At 36.2% G+C, this 19,451-nt stretch overlaps 1 protein-coding gene across 1 annotated transcript; it reads left to right on the forward strand.

Moving 5' to 3' along the window:
• The first annotated feature begins 1,681 nt into the window (after positions 1-1,681).
• Positions 1,682-17,559, forward strand: LOC115633951. The gene is made up of 4 exons (XM_030531469.1): positions 1,682-1,828; positions 15,829-15,960; positions 16,424-16,702; positions 16,887-17,559. The coding sequence occupies exons 1-4, from the start codon at positions 1,799-1,801 to the stop codon at positions 17,145-17,147; spliced, it is 702 nt and encodes a 233-aa protein (XP_030387329.1). The 5' UTR covers positions 1,682-1,798; the 3' UTR covers positions 17,148-17,559.
• The last annotated feature ends 1,892 nt before the right edge of the window (positions 17,560-19,451 follow it).

Raw genomic sequence — 19,451 nt, forward strand, 5'->3', positions numbered from 1 at the left:
GTAGCAATATTTGTCATTTACATAGGTTTTTAATTTAATTTACTTGGCGCACGTTGCGTATACTCGATAGTGTGTGACAGTGACAAATGTTTTGACTATGATGCTGTGTGGGCATGGGCCGTGCAAACATAGTTAGGCATACGTAACAATTTGCTTACCTGATCAAGTCAAACAAACTAAAATTCGCCAAACGAAGGCTGGCTGAAAAGTAGTTTTGAATTGAGCTCAATTCAATTAATCCATTGGACGATTAGTGTAGATCTTCAAAATAGTCTTGATAAATGGAAAAGACGGTGGTATAATGTTTTTACTGTATTAGTCTGACTGTTTCGATATAAGCGTAAAAATCGGTAAAGTGGTTTCCTTGTTTGACAATAACATCCGCGTAAATATCGTCCTTTATACATTCCCTCGTGCCCTCTAAAACTTTTAAATTTTTCATCGTCATTGTCCAAATATTTACAAAACAATTCCTAACCTCTGGCCAGTAAGCGCTTTAATTCAGTTGTCCCAAAATGTATTCAGCTTTGATCGAGTTTTATATTCTCGAAATAGAAAGATTATATATTTTACGCAATTTCGTTAAATTTGCTGATGGAAAGGGGTAGTAACATAATACTGGTTCGTTATACGATTACTTTTTAGCCCGCCTATGTTGCTGTAGCTTTGAAATGAGTGGTCGAACTTTGTTTGTCGCTTTAGTGTGAAAATTTGCACCTAATTTGCTACCTAGTCGACCGCTAGTGAAAGTTGATAATTATTTACCAAATGTGCAACCTCAAACATATTGCAACACACATGAACATTTTTACATATACTCATAGATTTTTTTGCGGAAAAGAAAGTTGCACATTTCCAAATCAACGCTGGCCGCAAAAGTTGCAAGTATATAGTGTCTATTGATCGACTGCGATCGATTTGTGGTTACACAGTTCAAATTCGTTGCCGAAGAAGCAAGAAAAAGCGACAAACTAACCAACGCGCTCGGCATTCAGTCATGCGTTGCCTTTTCACACCAGCCAGCGGGCAATGAAACAATACCTCAAGTGGCTTCCATTCGTTGCCAAGTAGAATTATCGTCGTTCGTGGGTCTGTTGCGATAAGTCTGATTCGAATGCGCACGCGCAAAGCGTTGAACGAGTAGTGAACAGCGAACAGCTGAGCTAAGTACGAGCGACAACTATTTTGTATCTGCCGCCAGGCCCGCACTTTCCATACTTTTGTCTATATCTATGTATGTATATACAGCGCCGTTGCTTTTGTTGTTGTTGCTGTTGTTGTTGTCTAAAGCAAACACGTTAAGCGCCAAAAACCAGCCAAGCAGGCAAGCAGCAAACAGCGAGTGAGCAACAGACAGCTCAAGTTGCCGGCTTCACTTGACTTGACTTGGCTTGGCTTGGCATGACTGCGAGCCGGGCTTATTTGAGTATCTGTAAGATACATTCAAGCATTCAGTTGCGAATTTCATACAAAACGAGGCGGTCGTTGCTGAAATCTGCTTCACTCGTATTTCCTACAAAACTTTTTCTATACAATTTCAATTTGTGAGTGTGAAACTTCGATTGAAAAACAAGTGATAAAATCGTAAAGTTTTTTCCCCCTATTGCTAATGCAATTACCGCAAAATTTCATAAAGAGCAAACATACGTTGCGCAAATAGAAATACAAAAAGTTGTTTGTATACGAATATCACAACAACGGAAAAGTTATTGTGAAACGAGAAAAAAGAGATTTCCTAGAAGTGCAGAAAAAAATTGTAACATCAAATAAATTATATAAATATTCATAAATTGTAAACATGATTGAGAGACGCAGTCAACTGGATAAGGTAATTTAATAATTGTTAATTTATTAGCGTGGGAATTGTAATGCATGTTTAATTTCTTTAATGCTCTCCCCTAATTGTTTAATTTGTATTGCTCTGTAGACCACAATGGTTTTAACACTTGGCTTATTACCTCCTCTTCTATTCTCATGAATTGACAGTCATTTAGTTATCGCTTGGGGACGTGCCATTAGCTCCCGGTAACGAAATAAACTAAGGTCAAGCCTCAACTGTAATTAAGCACTTTACACAACCACAAATATGTAAACACGAAAACAACTTTAGTTATAGACGAGTTGTAAAAAACTGACCCTACTTAAATAATAAAAGATTAGAAATGCGTAACAAGTTGGACAGAAAAACATTCAATTAGGAGTTACTTAATTCTTGTAACGATTGCTGTAAGGCACTACGCACTAAGTATATGTGGCTTCAGATTTATTTGTGTATCAACTGAATTAGTTGTGCCTATAAAAAACAGATAGGCCATAAAAAGAACGCGTATAGCAAGCGCCTTTTAAATTCATTTGCATTTTTGTTTGCTTGGCAAAACCAAACAAAAACACAAAAACGATATATTAAAATTCTGTGGAATTTGTTAGCGAGAAAGCACTACTATTTAAAAAGGTTTGAGTAATCGTTTTGTCTTCTGATTAAGAATATGAATGCTAGTTACGTAACAACGTTATATAGTCGCAATGAAAGTAAAAACTCATACACATATCTCACTTCTATGCTGATTTCGAATTCACATATACTTGTACAACTGAATACGAATGAATAATTTATGAAGAATATGGGACATTTTAATATCGTTGCATCGTTAGGTTGTTTCTTTACTTAGTTATATGTAAATTGGAACTCGATGAATATATTTGGATCACCACTGATTGAGCACGAAGTAAAATTAAACATGTCATGCCACAGGACGGAAATTTTTTACTTACTGTTTCTTTTTTTGGCAAGTGTATCAATGATCCGAGAAACGAATGCGTCAGTACTTGCGACGCATGCAAATCAGACCACATTTTTGGAAAGCTGGTGCGCAGGCGCGCCATTCTCGATCGCTCACCTGTGCGCTGAGTCACGTAATCCATTCTGAATACTTGCCTTAGCAGCCACTGCCACTGGGTACATACATACTATAAGTATATGTAGTAGTCGAGCTTAACTGTTTTATGTAGTGTTTGCTTCTCCGCTTGAAGCATTGTATGCACAAATATTTGAATTGTTCTAACTTGCAATGCACTTGAATAAATATAGTATTGTGTGAGAAGTATTAGCATACACGTTTTAGCCGTTGTGCAGTTGGTCAGTACACGTGCCATCGATTTGCTGCCAAGGCGACTAGAAACAACCGACAATTGGCTCCCAACTGGGGTGGCATGATTTAAATAAAAGCATTATTCTTTTTAGTCAACGCATTTATTTATTTGCCTGTGTCATTTGTCATTATTAATGAGCACGGCCGCGCTCAGAGTACAATTAGGCTAATAGCAAACAATCAGTGCAGCAAATGGAATGACGTAGAGTGCGCTGAGAGCAGCCTCAGCCATGGCTACGTACAAGTAAATAGCTTCTTGGTTGAAGGGAAGCAAGGGGCAAAAACTGAGCTCGCTAAGTAAAAATGACAGCCAATTAGACGACGCTCAGCTACGGCGTTGACTGCCACAACAGCAATAGGAAGAACAGCAACAACAATTTCATTATTTATTAAAGTAAACTGTGCGTGGAATTTGGGCGAACGCTCGGGTGTGCCAATTAGATAAGTACTACTTAGTACTTAGTAGCAATGCAAGCATCGGAACGTATTAGTATTGTCTTATGACTAAATGAACAGCCTTGGATTTTTCTAAAACCACTCAGTGGAACAGTAAACTGGTTGCATACTCCCTCTACTTGGACATATACAACTCGGGACGGTCCCAGTAGCCGCGTCAAGTGCATCACAGCTTACTGCCCGCTGTTTTAATTAACTTTTAAGAAACATTAACACATACACAGACATATGCACATCTATAAACGAGTATTTACTGTTCTACCTCAATGTTGCAACGCCCATGGCTCATCGAGAACCGTAAAAGTAGTATAGAATGACAGCTGTTTAATTAAATCGAATTGCAATTCCCATTTTTAAATATGTAACTTTTATCGCACAGCTTCATGCCCCACGACTTTTGCTTACATTTATTTTTGCACACACGGCATATTAAACACTAAATAAATGCACTCCTTATGTTTTGCGCTACAACTTTTTCACAAAGGTATTTAAATATGCACATTCATTCAGCGCCCACTGCGTCTGATCTGCTGCAAGCTGAACGAATCGTGCACATCATACTCTTTGCGAATATACTATAAGAGTTTCCCAGACTTACAGTATTCGTAAAATATTGTGATCTATAAGATATTGTGGGTACTAATGTAGATTGTAGGAAGAATTGCTGCTTCCATTACATACATATTTTAAGTGTGGCGCGTTTACAACAAATCAAAAATGTTCTTACTATTTGGTCTACTATCAAGATTTGGCGTGCAGTTGGAAGAGCATACAATAGCAGTGCAGTCTGGAACCAAAAACGATTGCTTCCAATTTATAGGCATACTTATGTGCATATACATATAGTATGAATAACATTATAGTATTTATAAAGTACACTTGACTTCATTTATTTAAATTTTCCGCTTTCAATCAACAAGTTAATTAGCCGTATACTTATTAGCATATTTAAAGAGCAGCTGAATGTTGTGTGTTTATGTGCTTTCATTTAACAAATTAGATATTTAATAACGTAATTTTATTTTGTTTTCTACATGACAGAAAATTCAAAGTTGTAATACTGTTCAGAAACAAAACAAAAACAAACATAAATATGAAAACAGCTCAAAAGTAAATTAGATATAATAGCATATACTTGTATTTGGTAAATAATGCTTCTCAACTAAATTTGGGAACGATATTTTGATTGAGAAAGCTTCTAAAGTCTCTTATAACGAGATCTATAAGGTATGTGCTTAAATGTGGAACTAACACAATGAATTGGTGTCGAAATTAAACATTATAATTGATTGTTTTTCTTCTGCTTTCTTACCTTACAAGTATACTTATAGTTTGCATTTGTATTTGTAATGATTTCCACTTTAAGTAAACAAAATTTAATTGTATATTCATTAATTTATTCGTTGCTTAAACATTTACTTATTTAAGCCGAAATTAAAGTGAAATAATTAAAAAAATGCCCATAGGGAAAAATTCGGTGTGGCAGAAATATAATATGGTATGAATCTTCCTACAGAGTTTTTCTCTTTTGGAAAACACATGAATATGAAATGAGTAAGTGTGCCTGTGGGTATTTTTATTAATGCGAATTAATTACATTGATTATATGAGTATTAAGTGGCTACCATTTTTGTGGCGCTTGCGGCAATTACGGTGTGTGCAGTTTGAGTTTCTCTATTTGCATGTGCGTGTGTGTATGTGCGAATCAATGTAAACATACATATGCTGGAGTGTATGTGTAAGCGTGCGCTACTGAATGTCATTAATTAGCCGCTTGATTTACGTTGCTGCTACAAAACTCTACCAAGTTTAATTGCAGTTTCACTTTTTATTGACATCACCTTAATTGTTTTCCTTTCTGTGTACTTTACGTGGTACTTACGCTTAATTGATGCCAAATTAGTGGTATTTAAAACAAGAGGGCCAAAAACTTTGTTCACTGCAAATACTATGTACAAGTATATACTACTTACTTATCAGAAACTTTGGCACTCACATAATGAATTGGCCAGTTTCTGAAACCATTCTAGCAAATGAAACGAAGCGCTAACCATGCGTATAAAGACTTTGTTCTATGTTGTGAGAATACAATCCATCCGTTTGTTATTTTGCTTGGCTGTGTGCCAAAAATCAATCAACAAAAAACTACAATGGTTGCAAAAAAAATAAAAAGAAAAAAAATTCACATTAACGTCAAATTACAACGCAAAAAAGCCGGTTACAAGCAGCTAATATAAAAAACAAGCAAGAAAAAGAATGAAAAAAAGTAAAAAATAAAAACGAATCGACCTTCTGCAATTTGCCCGCACAATCTTAAAAACCAAATGCTAATAATGAGCCATAAATAAATCTCTGCTCGTTCTTTTTCCCAGCTTTTACATACTCGTATAATCATTTATTCTTAGCCAAAAACATTTCTTTTGGTTAAAGCACAACTGGGTTTTTGTGTTCTTGCACGTGTCAGGTGGGGCGGCAGTTTGATTCCGGCGGCTATACAACTGGCCGATTTTAGAGGAGGGCAATGATTGTGATTGTGATTGCGATGACGACGTCGATGGCGATGGCGACGCGCGTTTTCCGCAAAAAGTTCACGTTTTGCCGCTATCTACAAATCCGTGAGAAAAAAGAAACCAACGGACCAACCGTCCAACGAACCAACGAACCAACCAACGGGCCAAGCCAGCAAACAACAATAACAATTGTAAGAAAAACCAGCACAAAGCATAATATTAATGACGAAAATGAACTATAAGCAAAACAGGTAATAAAATATAAAGCTGACCCTGAGCAATGTCAGGGCTTACGGCGGTTGGCTTATGACGGTGCGTTGTCGTTGTTATTGTTGCTTTTTTGGCTCATTGTTGCTCAAAAATGGAGGCAGAGCATAAGTGTGACCAGCGGAAAAGGTGCACAACAAACCGTTGAACGGTTTCTTTTGGCGTTGTTGCTATTGTTAATTCGTTATTTAAATTTTGTGCATCGTCAGCAGCTAAACGAACAATCAACAGACAGAAGCGAGCCGGTTCGATTTAATTCAATTTTGCGCTCTTTGGTTGGTTATTTGGTTTCTAGTTCAAGTTTAGGGTCAATAACTGTCGGTTGCATTTTACAAAGTTATGCAGCCAGTTGACTGACCAAGTCAGGCCAGACCAATCCATTTGCTTTCAAGGACTGCTCGCCTGCTGCTGATTTTGTTGCTGCTGTATTGGCAATTTGTAATATTGGTAAATAAACACACATTAGTGTTTATATAGAAAATAGAAGAAAACAAAAAACGTATCTACTTGCACACTCACTAGCCAAATGGATAAGTGTTCGAGTGTCTGTCCAACTGTCTGTTTGTCTGGCCGTCTGTATTTGTGCTTTTCTCATGTTTATTTTGGCGCAAAAGGGGCGCAGCGATTGCGGAATGATTCATAAGCGTTTACAAAATGGCAACACACACACACAAACACACACTGCAATAGTACGAGTAAGGGTAAGAGTAGAAAAAGTTCAAAGTGATTCATGCAAGTTCAATGCTTCATAAATCTGTTTGCTTTGGCTAATGCGACAAGGTCAAAGGTTGCCGTGCCTTTCAGCAAACACTTTATATTGCTTTGTAGTTTGTGCGCTGTTGACACATCACTGTTAACGGTTCCCTTTGGGATAGATCAGTTAGCAGCTTGGGTATAGACATAGGGACAAACTTTAGGGTAATTTTGTCAACGTGTTTACTTTCATACTCATGTCGTTAGTTTGATACCTGACCTGACGTCGTTCTCATAGAGACTCATGGAAAATGGGTTACTAGCACACCTGCGCTATCATAACTTTTTATTTGCTGCAAATTCTTTCGACCTTTAAATAAATACTGTTATAAAAATATACTCAACTGCTTTCAACTTATAGTAAGTAAAACAGAACAGTAATAGAATAGAAGGCTCCACAGACAATTGCATATTTATATTTGAAAATGCAAGCTTATTTGTTTAAATCGCGTTATGAAAACCAAATTCTATTTATATTAGAAAACATAAATATGACACTTTAACAAATTTCGAATGAAATATTTTGAAGAGCCTACAACTCTGAATATTCAATATCTATGGCGAAGTACTTTAAATTGGAAGGTGTGGGAGCTGCTCTTTCCCGTTTCCTCAGAATTTCACTCCAACGTTACTGTCATCAGACATTAATATTGGATATTCATTTCCAGTTTACTCTGATGCTGAAGCCCGCTGCTAAATTTCAACCTTTTTGGCTCATTTTCGTACTCACTTCTGTTTTACTTTCGTCTCTTCAACATATGAATATTTTTTTATGTTTATTCACTGCCACTGCGTTCGAGTTCAAGGTAGTTCCGGTCTGAAGACGCCACTGCTTTTTGTTGACGTGAGTGTGCATGTATCGTGCATATCATTTACCAACTTAAGCTCGCAGTGAAGTCAGTGAGACACAGGGTTAAGTGAGCGGCTGATGCCGATAATAATGATGCAGCGATGTTAATGCCCAGCCAAGTTTTTTTGTAGAACCCAACGTAGTATATTGTACATATAGCTGCTGTAGAAACTCGGTCAGGAACGTAAGGTAAACTACTCGGGTGTTGCTATAGTGGCGCGGGCGAGTTCATTGAACAGCAGTAAATTGCAAATCATTCAAAAGTCACAGGATCGACGTACACCAAAAAAGGCCAGTTAACTTTTAATACAAGCTCAGCTACTTTTCTGGCAACCAGCGCAGCTCCAAATAAAGATTGTTCCCTCATTTAAATAATACAAATGTGTATTCTAATGTTATTAACTTATCGACTAAAGATCTAAGCATACTGAGGTAGTACTTGACTCTCAAGTAGTAGACCAGTTTTTGTTAAACAGTTGGCAGTAAATCTAGAGCAATGGAGCAGTAAACTTTCTTACACGTCCTACATTTCACTGAACGCCAGTTCCAGTTCCCAGACAAAAACTGGTTTCCCAAGTTGGTATTACTGCTAAAAAGAGAAATTCATGCTTGACATGGCTCTGCAGCAATTCAACCATTTGTAACTCAAGTGCAACATTTACAGCATTAACAGCAACAGCAACAGCAACATTAACAGCAACATTAACAGCAACATTAACAGCAACAGTAACAGAAATGTTTTTTTTGGCGTTAACACCTCTGCTGCCTCTGTGTCCGTCATGGCTGCCAAAAATAAAACAGTCGGGCAGCCAGCACCCAAGTTAAGCAGCCTGTTTAACTTTATGTGTAAGCTCTGGCTATATTTACCTTAACTGCAAAATGCATGACGGGCGTGTGTAATGCAAACAATCGACTCGACGTCTGTCTGTAAGATCAGCTGTTGGCTGTTGCTGGTTGTTGGCTGTTGCTGTGGGCTGCTGTCAAGAATTGTGCTACGTGTTTTATAAATGCGACGCATCTGCTACCCGCCAGTTTCAGTTTTCACCCAAACGCGCGCATGTGCAGTTCAAAAAAAATAGTTGTTGGATACCTCGACGACTACAGCTCGCAATTCATTCAATCATTTCAATCGCTTTATCGTCCAAAATGGTAGCACACATCACGAACGAGGTGAGTGAGGAGCGAACAGTTCCTGGTTTACCATAACCGTATCCGATAGAATCATAGAGCTCACAGCAATCTACCATGCCTTGTTGCTAATTAGTGCTGCCTCATTAAAAGCCACAAGCGCAAATCTTCAACGGCACTCGAAACGAAGCGCTGCTTTAAACGGTTTGCATGCCCGGTGATTAATTTCGTTTTGCTTTGTCAAAACATGAAATTCTTCGCTGGTTCTGGGCCTGTATGATTTCTGGACAATTTGCATAATAATTTCGGCTTTATGCTCGTCTGTCATACACCTAACAAACCTACATATATCATAGCCGAAAGACGTAAATTTATGCTAGACATTGAATTAAGTTGAGGAATAACAGTTGGCGCCAGCTGTCTTTTCATTTAAGCACCAAAGTTCATAGGTAAAAGAGTAGTGGAATCCAAGCCAGCCAGCCAGCCGGACAAATTATGCAGAGCAGCACGCTACAAGGCTTACATAAGTATATACCCCAAACAAAAATAACACATTCCACACAGAACTCGCAATATGAGAAATTAATAGTCAATAAAAACAATTAGCGAACAGATGAAGCGCAAATACCCAAAAGCAAAAACTCGTTTTTCTATAGAACAACACACTTCAGCTTTTTGTTCTTGCTATACTTTTACTTTAAACCCAGACTTCACACATACCCAATCATTCCTGCTCATTACATTCATTTAATCAAATAAATTTAATTCAAATAAATTAGTATTAATTTGGCACAATAATCAAACAAACGGCTGTGAGGCTGACAGCCTAGCATAACGCCCACGAAAAAGAAAGCACAATGAGAATTTATTAGAGAGCAACAATACAATACAAGTAGAACAAAGGGAATAAATGCAAAGGGCAATGAAATGAAAACTCTGCTACGAGTTGGGCTGAGCGACAGATGGTACAAATCGACAAAGATAAAAAGTGAAAAATAAAACCAGGAAGAAGTTACGCCTGCAACACCAAATATGAAATACCCTTTAAAGGTTCTAAGATTACTCACAGTTCAATATGTACCATAATGATATAGGCATGTGGTACAAATCACTGATTATTAAAAATTCCATTTTAATTTGATACTGATGTCATGAATATTCTGCTTTCGTTACCCACTTACTTGTAGGTGAATAAACCCATGCAAAACAATTATTGGAATATTCTTGGACAACAGATTAATCAAAACAGCTTCCTGCATATTTGTGATATGACAAGAAATTTATAATTTAATGTATTGTATAGAAGAAACACAGATTAGGAACATCAAGAATTTAAATATAAATATAGTCTAGCTAGTCCTTAAAAATGGGCCCTTGAGGTTTTGCCTACGCTACGCGCATAACTAAAGGCAGCGAGACCCGTTGTTATACTACTAAAATCGCCAAAGGCAATTTTATCATCAAGGCGCAGATTTTTCAAATAGCTTGGCTAATTATGCATATAATTTGGAAGTAATTAAATCAAAAATGTGTAAACAAAAAAGTAAAAATACTCGTAAATGGTAATGTTGAAGAAAATTCTCATATTCACATGTTCGTTCAGCAATCGCACAACAATTTCAGGTTTAATTTAATATACACTTACATATTTATTTACATATATATACACATGTATGTATGCGTGTCGTGTTGTCAACAAAAATTAACGTTTATTGACAGCAAACAAACAAAAGGCCCAAGCAAAGCAGCGCAGGCATCGAGCTTCTTAAAACTGATAAAAATTTGACTGTTGATGTTCAAATTTTTATTTTTTGCCACAAGTCGACTTTGTTTTAGTCTCTCTCTGTGTGTGTACGTGTATATATATATGTATATACAATATATGTGTGCGTGGGTATTTACATCCTGTGCTGTCGCAGCAGCTGACTTGCCGAACTGAAGCTGAAACCAACGCCCACATAAAGCAGTAAAACCGTCGCCCACATTTGCATCAACTTTGCTTGTTTGCCAGTTGCCAGGCTCTTCGGTTTTTTAAATTCATACACGCATACATATACTTCATACATTCACATATACTAGTATATAAGTACGTATAAATTTGTTGTTTGTTTGCACTTATAATATTTACCAAAGTTTTAGCTAAGAAAAACAAAAGATTTTTGCGCGAAAAATAAACAATACACTCTGCCACACTCACACGTGCATACTCTCATATATACGGGTACATATACACACTTACATATAAAACTCGCAAACAGAAACAGATACTGTTATTAAGTGGAATAGATGGTAAGCGATTTCGTGGCACACACAAAAGATATGTATTTTACATTACATTAAGATGACGTATACGCCCAGGTGGCCGATAAACATTAGAAAATCGTACAAGATTTAAACACGACCATATAAAACTTCCTGACCCCGACTAAGTATTTGACAATGTAAACAAATGCTATTCAGATTGAAAATTGCAAACAAAAAATGCGTATTAGAACCCAAAAATACATTTAAGAGCTTCAGTAACTAAACAAATTGTAATTATTATTCCATTAAACACAAATAAATGGCAATATATGTATATATGTATGTGGCATAAGCTGGCCGGTAAATATTTCAAGTCGAATGCGAAAATGTTGTGACTGGTAATGTTTTTGTTATTTGTGTCGTTTCCCAAAAATGCCACATAAATGGCAAGAGACTGACACACTCGAGGAAAAAGCCAATGACATTGTTGTGTTTCGAAATTAGAAATCCGTGCTCAATAAAAAATTAAATGAAGTACATTTTTGTTCTTGATTTACAGGTAAAATGATACAATTTTCAAGTTTTTGAGCTAGCTATGCTTATTTTACTTAGTAACATTAGATATGACATATGACAATACTTGTATATTATTATTACTTATAATATATAAGTAATATATTACGTATATTATTCATATTATTTTATTGATTTTGACTCTTAACTATACAAGTAGACTCAATGGCAATGCAATATTAATATTGCTGGGCTTGATTTAAATAAATGTGTTGTCATATTTATTTAATTATAAAGAAAATAATTTTTTTGTTAAGTGTAGGCATGGGGCTCTAAAGTTTTTCCTTTATTTCGTTAGTTGGTTTCGTTTTGTGGTTTTCAGTGAGTTTTCCTGAGTTTTCATTGTGAATGTGAGTGTGTAAAAGGTTTTTGTGGATTTGTTTGTTATGCAAATTGAATTTGAGGCATGTAAAGTGCAGTTTTAAGGCACAATTGCTGCTGGTACTCATATGAATGTGCAGAAACTTTGCATATACGATAGAAACCAAATGCGACTAAACAATTTACAATTTTTTAATTTGAATTCAAAATTTGTGTTTCTTGTTCAACAAATTGACATTCCCCTTGATGACACATTAAATATAAAGGTGATTTCTTGGAAATATTTGCTGTACAAAATGTATGCAATTAACTTCTTGGTTGTACTGTAATTTCTGGGCTCATATTTAATTTGACTTTTGTTGGCTTATATTGAATGCACACAATTGCACTTTCAATTTTAAACTCGGCCATTTACATGCAGTCCCATTAAAAAAGTCCCAAATAAAATAAAAATAAGCTTCAATTTGAGATATTGAATAAGTCACAATTTTTATTACTTTTTACACTGAATACAATATACATATGTGTTTGAATCATTTCTAAACGTGTTCTGATCTCATTTTATAACAAAAAGAATTACAAAGCCTTTAAGTCCATTTGAGTTTATCGGCTGGCATTAATAAAAAGATCTTACTGAAAAAATTAAATGTAATTGGATTTCAAAAAATGAGCTCACATGAAAAAATTTCATTTCGCCTTAGTAACTACATTAAACAAAGCAATAAAACAAAAGTAAATTATTTGACAAGTAAAATATAAAGACGCAACTTTACCCCTTCTGTTGTAAGTTACCCTTCACTTACAAGCTTAGAGATACTTGTATATTGATTTTGGTGTGTAACCTTGTAAAGCCAAGAAGAAAGAACGATCTCTTTCAATCAATACTCCTTCCAGCTTGAAAGCTCCCGCGTGAAACTTTGCATTGAGGTTTCTTTTTAACCAACAAAGATAATATGTGAAGACAGGCCATGTCAGCTCGCTAAAACGATATATGGCAAGAGTTTTTAATAAATATATTTAATAAATCAAATTTTATGTTACGAATGTTCTTCTTATACCGGTTAGTGCTGCACCAATTAAGGGCCGCGAAAAATAACCAATTGCAAATAACGTATGAAATATTTAGTAATGAAAAAAAGATTGCAAGTACGGTTATACCAAGTATATACAATAAAGTCATTGTAGTAGGCAAAGTAAAGGGTATACAGCTTCGGTGAAGACAAAACTTCCTAGCACGTTTCATTTTTGTTTTTTTTTTTTGCTTACCAACGTTTTCGTTTCATTGAAACAGTGCTCATTTAATTTGTTTTCAACGGCATTTCAAATATTGAAATGTAAAATTATGTTTTTGGGTTTTGTTTTGATTTTTTCATTCGTTGTGCTTCTTGTTATCAGCTAAAGATTTTAGCTAATTTTGTGGTGAGGAGAATTTTTATTCATTGTCTGAATATTTCTACCTCAAAGCGGTTTGACAAGGGTCATGGTTGTCATATAGCCAACAGTTGTTTAATTTTTTATTTAATTACCAAGCTTTATGTTGCACCTTGTCTTCTAACTGTGTCAAGGCATCGGCAGAATCTTGTAGCTGCAAAGCCAACAATAAAAGGAAAAACAACTTAGCTACAACTACAAAAAGAGCAAACAACCAATTAAACGTTTTTACAATTAGAGGCAACGTGGTCGGACGGGTGGGACATCATACGCAAAGTCAGTGTCGCTTTTAAATGTTCATGGCTCGTTGGGCACCGCTCCTACTTATCTCAGTTCCCATTATTTCAGCAAGCACTAAAATTGCCATATTTCATGCTAGATAGCCAGACAATACAAAATACATACATACTATTGATAAATTCGTATTTTGATTTGTTTGTGTTTTACTAATGGCTTATTAATTGGAAGGGGCTGCATTGAACAGCGAACTTTAAAAAATTGAGGAAAATAGGCCTACCAATTCAAAATTTTTATTTTTCGTTTATCATACCCGCCCACACACACGCACACTCACAAACATAATTTTGGTAGCAGTGTCATAACTAAAATGCCTGCGAATTTGCTTGCCTTGACAACGAGACCAGCCTTCTACTAAGTGGGTAAGAACAAGTACATTTCAAGCCACTTACGAGTACGACTCGTTTTCTTACGTATATGACATCGAAAATAGTCGCTGCTAAAGTAGTCGCTGCAACTGCATGGAAAAACACACTGGAAAACTCATAACAGCAACACTTTAAACATCATGAACCGGTTGCGCTGGGCAAACACCAAGCGGCATGTTGGCCTTGTGCTAATCCACATTTCAGAATGCTACCGCCAACGGCGGCAAATTCTAGGAGCCAACCACACAGCGCGAACCCAAACCCGCACAAGCCGTTGGCCATCAACCGCAGCCACTTTTGCACAAAACGAAAATTCAAATAAAATAACAAAAAAAAAAAAAAAAAAAAAACTCGAAATGTTTGCCGCTTATGTTTGGCATCGATATTTTGAAGCCGCTGTCGATATGTCTCAGAACGTTTTCAGACAACGTTCGACTAAGTCGCAGAGATTTTGGCGCGCGCTTTGTATTTCAAACTAACAGCTTAATAGTTTAGTATATATACTTACTCGTATATCAACATAAGTGTCCGTGCTTGACTTTGTGCAACTGTAGCGCCTTATAAGCGCCGACTATTAATTGCGCGTATCCAAGATCAATGTGGCGGCGCTCAACTAATTGAAAGTGTTTGCATCAGCGATCAGTAATCTAATCTGGTTTGCCATGAGTTTTAACAATGACGTATGTTCAATGTCCTATATAAATATAATTACAGAAAAGCTTCATTTTCAATTATCAATTTACTCAATTTCATCGAGTTAGTAGACTGCAGTTGAACTAATTAAACAATCTGTTTATATTTTTAATGAGTGAGCAAACAAAGTCATATGTTAAAAAAAAACCCTGTACCCACTTTTAACAATCTTTTCAAACTATAATTATATAGTTAAAGTTATTATTTATTAAGTACAAATGCTATATAAAACATACTTGCTTACACTAGCATTCATACAAGTACATACCACGAATTTGTGGCACACATTACATTTGTGACTATAGCTTTCTTAGAGTTACTAAAACATGAGCTGAAGACAAATAACAACAAAAATTTAAATTGAGTTCCAAAATTTCTTGAAAACTGTGAGAAATTTGGGTATTGGTTTTAAATAAATTGTTGGCATATGGAGGATATTTTGTTTGCAACTGTGGGCAGATATTTATGCAAATTACTGGTGCGGATTTTTTATAACATATTCACATATTAGTTTAGATTTAAATATTAAAGAAGAAGTAACTTTTCAATTGTAAATCTGAAGAGACAGACATATTGACCATGTCAATGCTAAATGTTTTAACACCATCACACACCACACATATGTACATACACTTTGAATGAAATTATATACATACGAGCATATTTACAGCTTTTTAACAGTAAACAATCCAAATTATATAACAACTGAAGCTGGAGAGTAATCGCCAACACATATACTCGTATACCGAAAATTAATTTACAAACCCATTTATAATTGCATTTTACAGATAATTATCACGGCGATGGATCGCTTTGTATGGTTTGTGCTCTTGGTGGTCATGTCGCATTTGGTCACAGAATTTACGCGGGTCACAGGCTATGCGCGCGGCCAGCGTAATGAGGTCCTGCTGGTCAATGATGTAAGCTGTACATTTCAACTAGAATTAAATGCATTTTATTTCAATGGTCATTAAGTCAAACCACAGAGTGACAAGACAAATATGAAAATGCTTTAATGCTTTTATATCAAACTAATTGTCATTTAAATTATACTGTGCATATGTTGCAAACAAAAAAAAATCCGGTCATGTTGCAAATGCAATTTAAGCCAAGCCTTGCACTTTAGCCAAAGGCCACGGCCAACCCACATGTCGTATAAGCAATGTACACACATAATTACATGCAGCAGATGCCTTTGAATTTGAAATTACCAGCCGAGAAAAAGATGCTTGTGTACGTGTAAAATTAAAAGGCAACAAGTTTATGCTAACGAGCAAGCTATTAGACATTTTTTGTTTAAAAAGCCATTTCAACTCGTACTCGTACCTACAAATGCATTATTGTTTCATTTCTCAACTTATTGTTTGTCTTCTTCTTCCTCAGACCATGCTACAGCCCATGCCCGTACAGAATATGTTGCTCTATCCCGGTCACGATTATGCGCACTACGAGCGACCAGCCGTCCTCTCCGCCGCACCCCAACAATACGCACCTAATCCTGCCGGTAATAGCTTACAACAAAATGCTGCACTGCTGTTGAACAGCCTGGGCGTGGGGGGCAACACGGCCGCAAATGCTGTGCCTGGCCCCAGCCATAGCAACACGGTGGAGTCAAGCTATCCACTTTTCAGCTTTCGACCACTAATCGACAGCATTTTTGAGGTAAGTGTGCCAAATTTTTAATTAAGCCTCGGCCGGCCCACCCACTGAGCCTTTGAATGTGCCAAGCGCACAGACCATCAAACAACGAACATAGACCATCGACCGAATATTGATGCCACTTGCCACGGCCAACGCAAACAAATTTGATATTTAGTAATTTTCAATTTCCTCCTTTCCCTTGCAGATACCAATATCGACACTTCGAGCTGTCAACAATTTAGTGGCACGCTTAACGGGCAGCTACCGCCAGGCGCCGGGCTCACCGGAAATCTCAGAAAAGTCCGCCGCAATCACGACCAATGCCGGGGCAGACACGCAATTACGCTTGCCAGCAGGTGCGAGCGGAACATCTGACGGGGACTTCAAGTTGCCGCAGCACGATACGCCCAAGGCGTCAAAACTGATGGCAACCGCAAGCTCCCGAATGCGCGAAGAGTTGGCGTAGTTCAAATGCCATTCTTAAATATAAACAATTAGTTTTAATTAAACTTTGACCTTAAGCTGGGGCGCACACGCACCTCTTCTATATGTATACCCACATATATAGATACCTATACTCGTATACTTGTATATACATGTTCATATGTATGTATGATGTTTAATGAGTTTTGTTTCTCTACTCTGTTTATATGCGCGAATGAATGTGCTTTATACCTATGTATGTGTAAGTTGTGTGCATGTTTGTGTTTTTTCATGGAACTTAACCCGCATACGGGAAAGTCCCTTAAGTGTATTTAGCTGTTAGATGTTGTCGCTTTTTAATGTGCGCGCACGTACCAAAAGCATTGTTGGCTTAAGCATTTTTTGTTGTGATATATGTGAAATTGTTGTAAGTTTAGCTAAGCGGTATTTATCATAGTGAGAGAAAAAGATCAAATGAAATTTGTAAGCAACAAATATGTTATATAATAAATGTGTTGTAAAATATGAAAACTAGTTAATTTTGCTGATCGTATATGGGGGTCCTTTAACATTTTACAATCAAACAATGCTGCGAAATTCTAGCATTTAACAACAAACGCTTCAAATTAAACTGAATGTCAGCTGAAGAAATCAGATTATTATAGTTATAAACAATTAGATATCCAATCGTGCTGATTAGTTGTTTAGATTTGTTGAATGTACATATATATTGCCATGTAGGGGATCATGGCCAATGGTATCTGTAAAATCTTAAAACTTTTCTTAGGCATACACTTGATCGCCATAGGTTCAAGGATTTCAAGGATTAGATTCATTCGTCTAGAAATGCATCAATAAAACAAAAAACGTACGAGTATGTATAAAAACTTCAAGGCCGCATTTACCGCAGTTAAAATCGATCAGCCCAAAAGTATGTAATCATTTTTGCACGATGCTGAAAAAACTATTTATAATTGTAGCAAATTTTTTGGAGCTACCAATAATTCCATCTAAATCTTACACTGGAAAATAAAATTAATTAAATGCATTGAAGTGGTTTCCAACTTAACGCTCTTTTGACGGGCTTTTCTCGTTTATACATTTATTTTCTTTTTGAATATATTTTTTTGCACATATTTGTACAAAATCAATTCTTACGCAATTAGCAGTTGCATATTTAAAACAATCACCAGCAATTGCCGTCCATTGCTATCAATGGCAAAATGCTTATCGCATAGCTAAGGAAAAATAAAGCCCGAGTTCAACTGACAGCTACGAGATTAAAAACATAATTGTTCCTTAAACATCAAGTCATTAACATTATTGTTTTAGCGATTAATAATGCAAAAAGCTTTCTAAATTAATACTATTTATTATTCGTGGAAATTTATAAAGACACTTGCCTTGGAATTTGGTCAAACGGTTTAAAAGTCAACAACTTAAATCCCTCAAATATATTTTGCGTTGATCCGTTAATTACGAAACCGACTCAAACCCTGCGAACAAAAAACCGACAAGGACTCGCGCGAGTAAATCAACCGCATAAATGCAATGGGAAATGGCACTGACCATTGTTAAAAACATAAAAGGACGGACTTTATGCAAATCGAAGCAAATATATTTCGCACATTCAATTATTTATTTATGCCCTTTTTTTTGTCAGTATTTGATTATCGAGCACGTGCCGTAAACGCTTAAAGCGAATCAAATAGCAGGAGAAATAAATTAACGCAAATGCCTTAACAGTTTGAGCTGCTGGAAATTTTGTCATTTGAATATTTAATGAATGCTCGTTAAAACAAGGCATAAAAAACGGTAAATTTCACCGATAGGCTAACAACTAATATCAATGTCTGGGGAATATTTTTTGTGCCTTGTGTTTTTTTCCCAAAACGATTTGGTCAAAACGTTTTGGCATTTACATTCGTATACATATTTGCGCGTTTAGGGCTGCAAATGGAACCTTTAAACAGCATTTGTTGAACTATACACTTAAGCTTAAGTCAAACAAAACATTTATACACATCGCGCTTTTTATTTTCCAATAAGATTAGTACAATAAGAAATGGAAGCCTGATATTGACCTGCAATGGCTCTGAAGCGTGAAGAAAGCAAAAACTAATCAAAGAAGAACACAATGTAACGCTCATATCAACAAGTTCATTAAGGTTAAAGCTGTCAGAAACGGAGATGTCTTGAAAACAAAAAACAAAAAACGATTGCAACAAATAAACCGGTTTTGTGAACTCTCTGCACCAGCTGCAGCACTTTAATTTGCACCGGTTTGCGTATACGCAATATTTGTTAGTTCTATCAAGTAACAAACCTATGTCAATGAACGCGATAG

Source organism: Scaptodrosophila lebanonensis, unplaced genomic scaffold (assembly GCF_003285725.1).
Source record: "Scaptodrosophila lebanonensis strain 11010-0011.00,11010-0021.00 unplaced genomic scaffold, SlebRS2 tig00000001-arrow-pilon, whole genome shotgun sequence".
Classification (NCBI taxonomy): domain Eukaryota; kingdom Metazoa; phylum Arthropoda; class Insecta; order Diptera; family Drosophilidae; genus Scaptodrosophila; species Scaptodrosophila lebanonensis.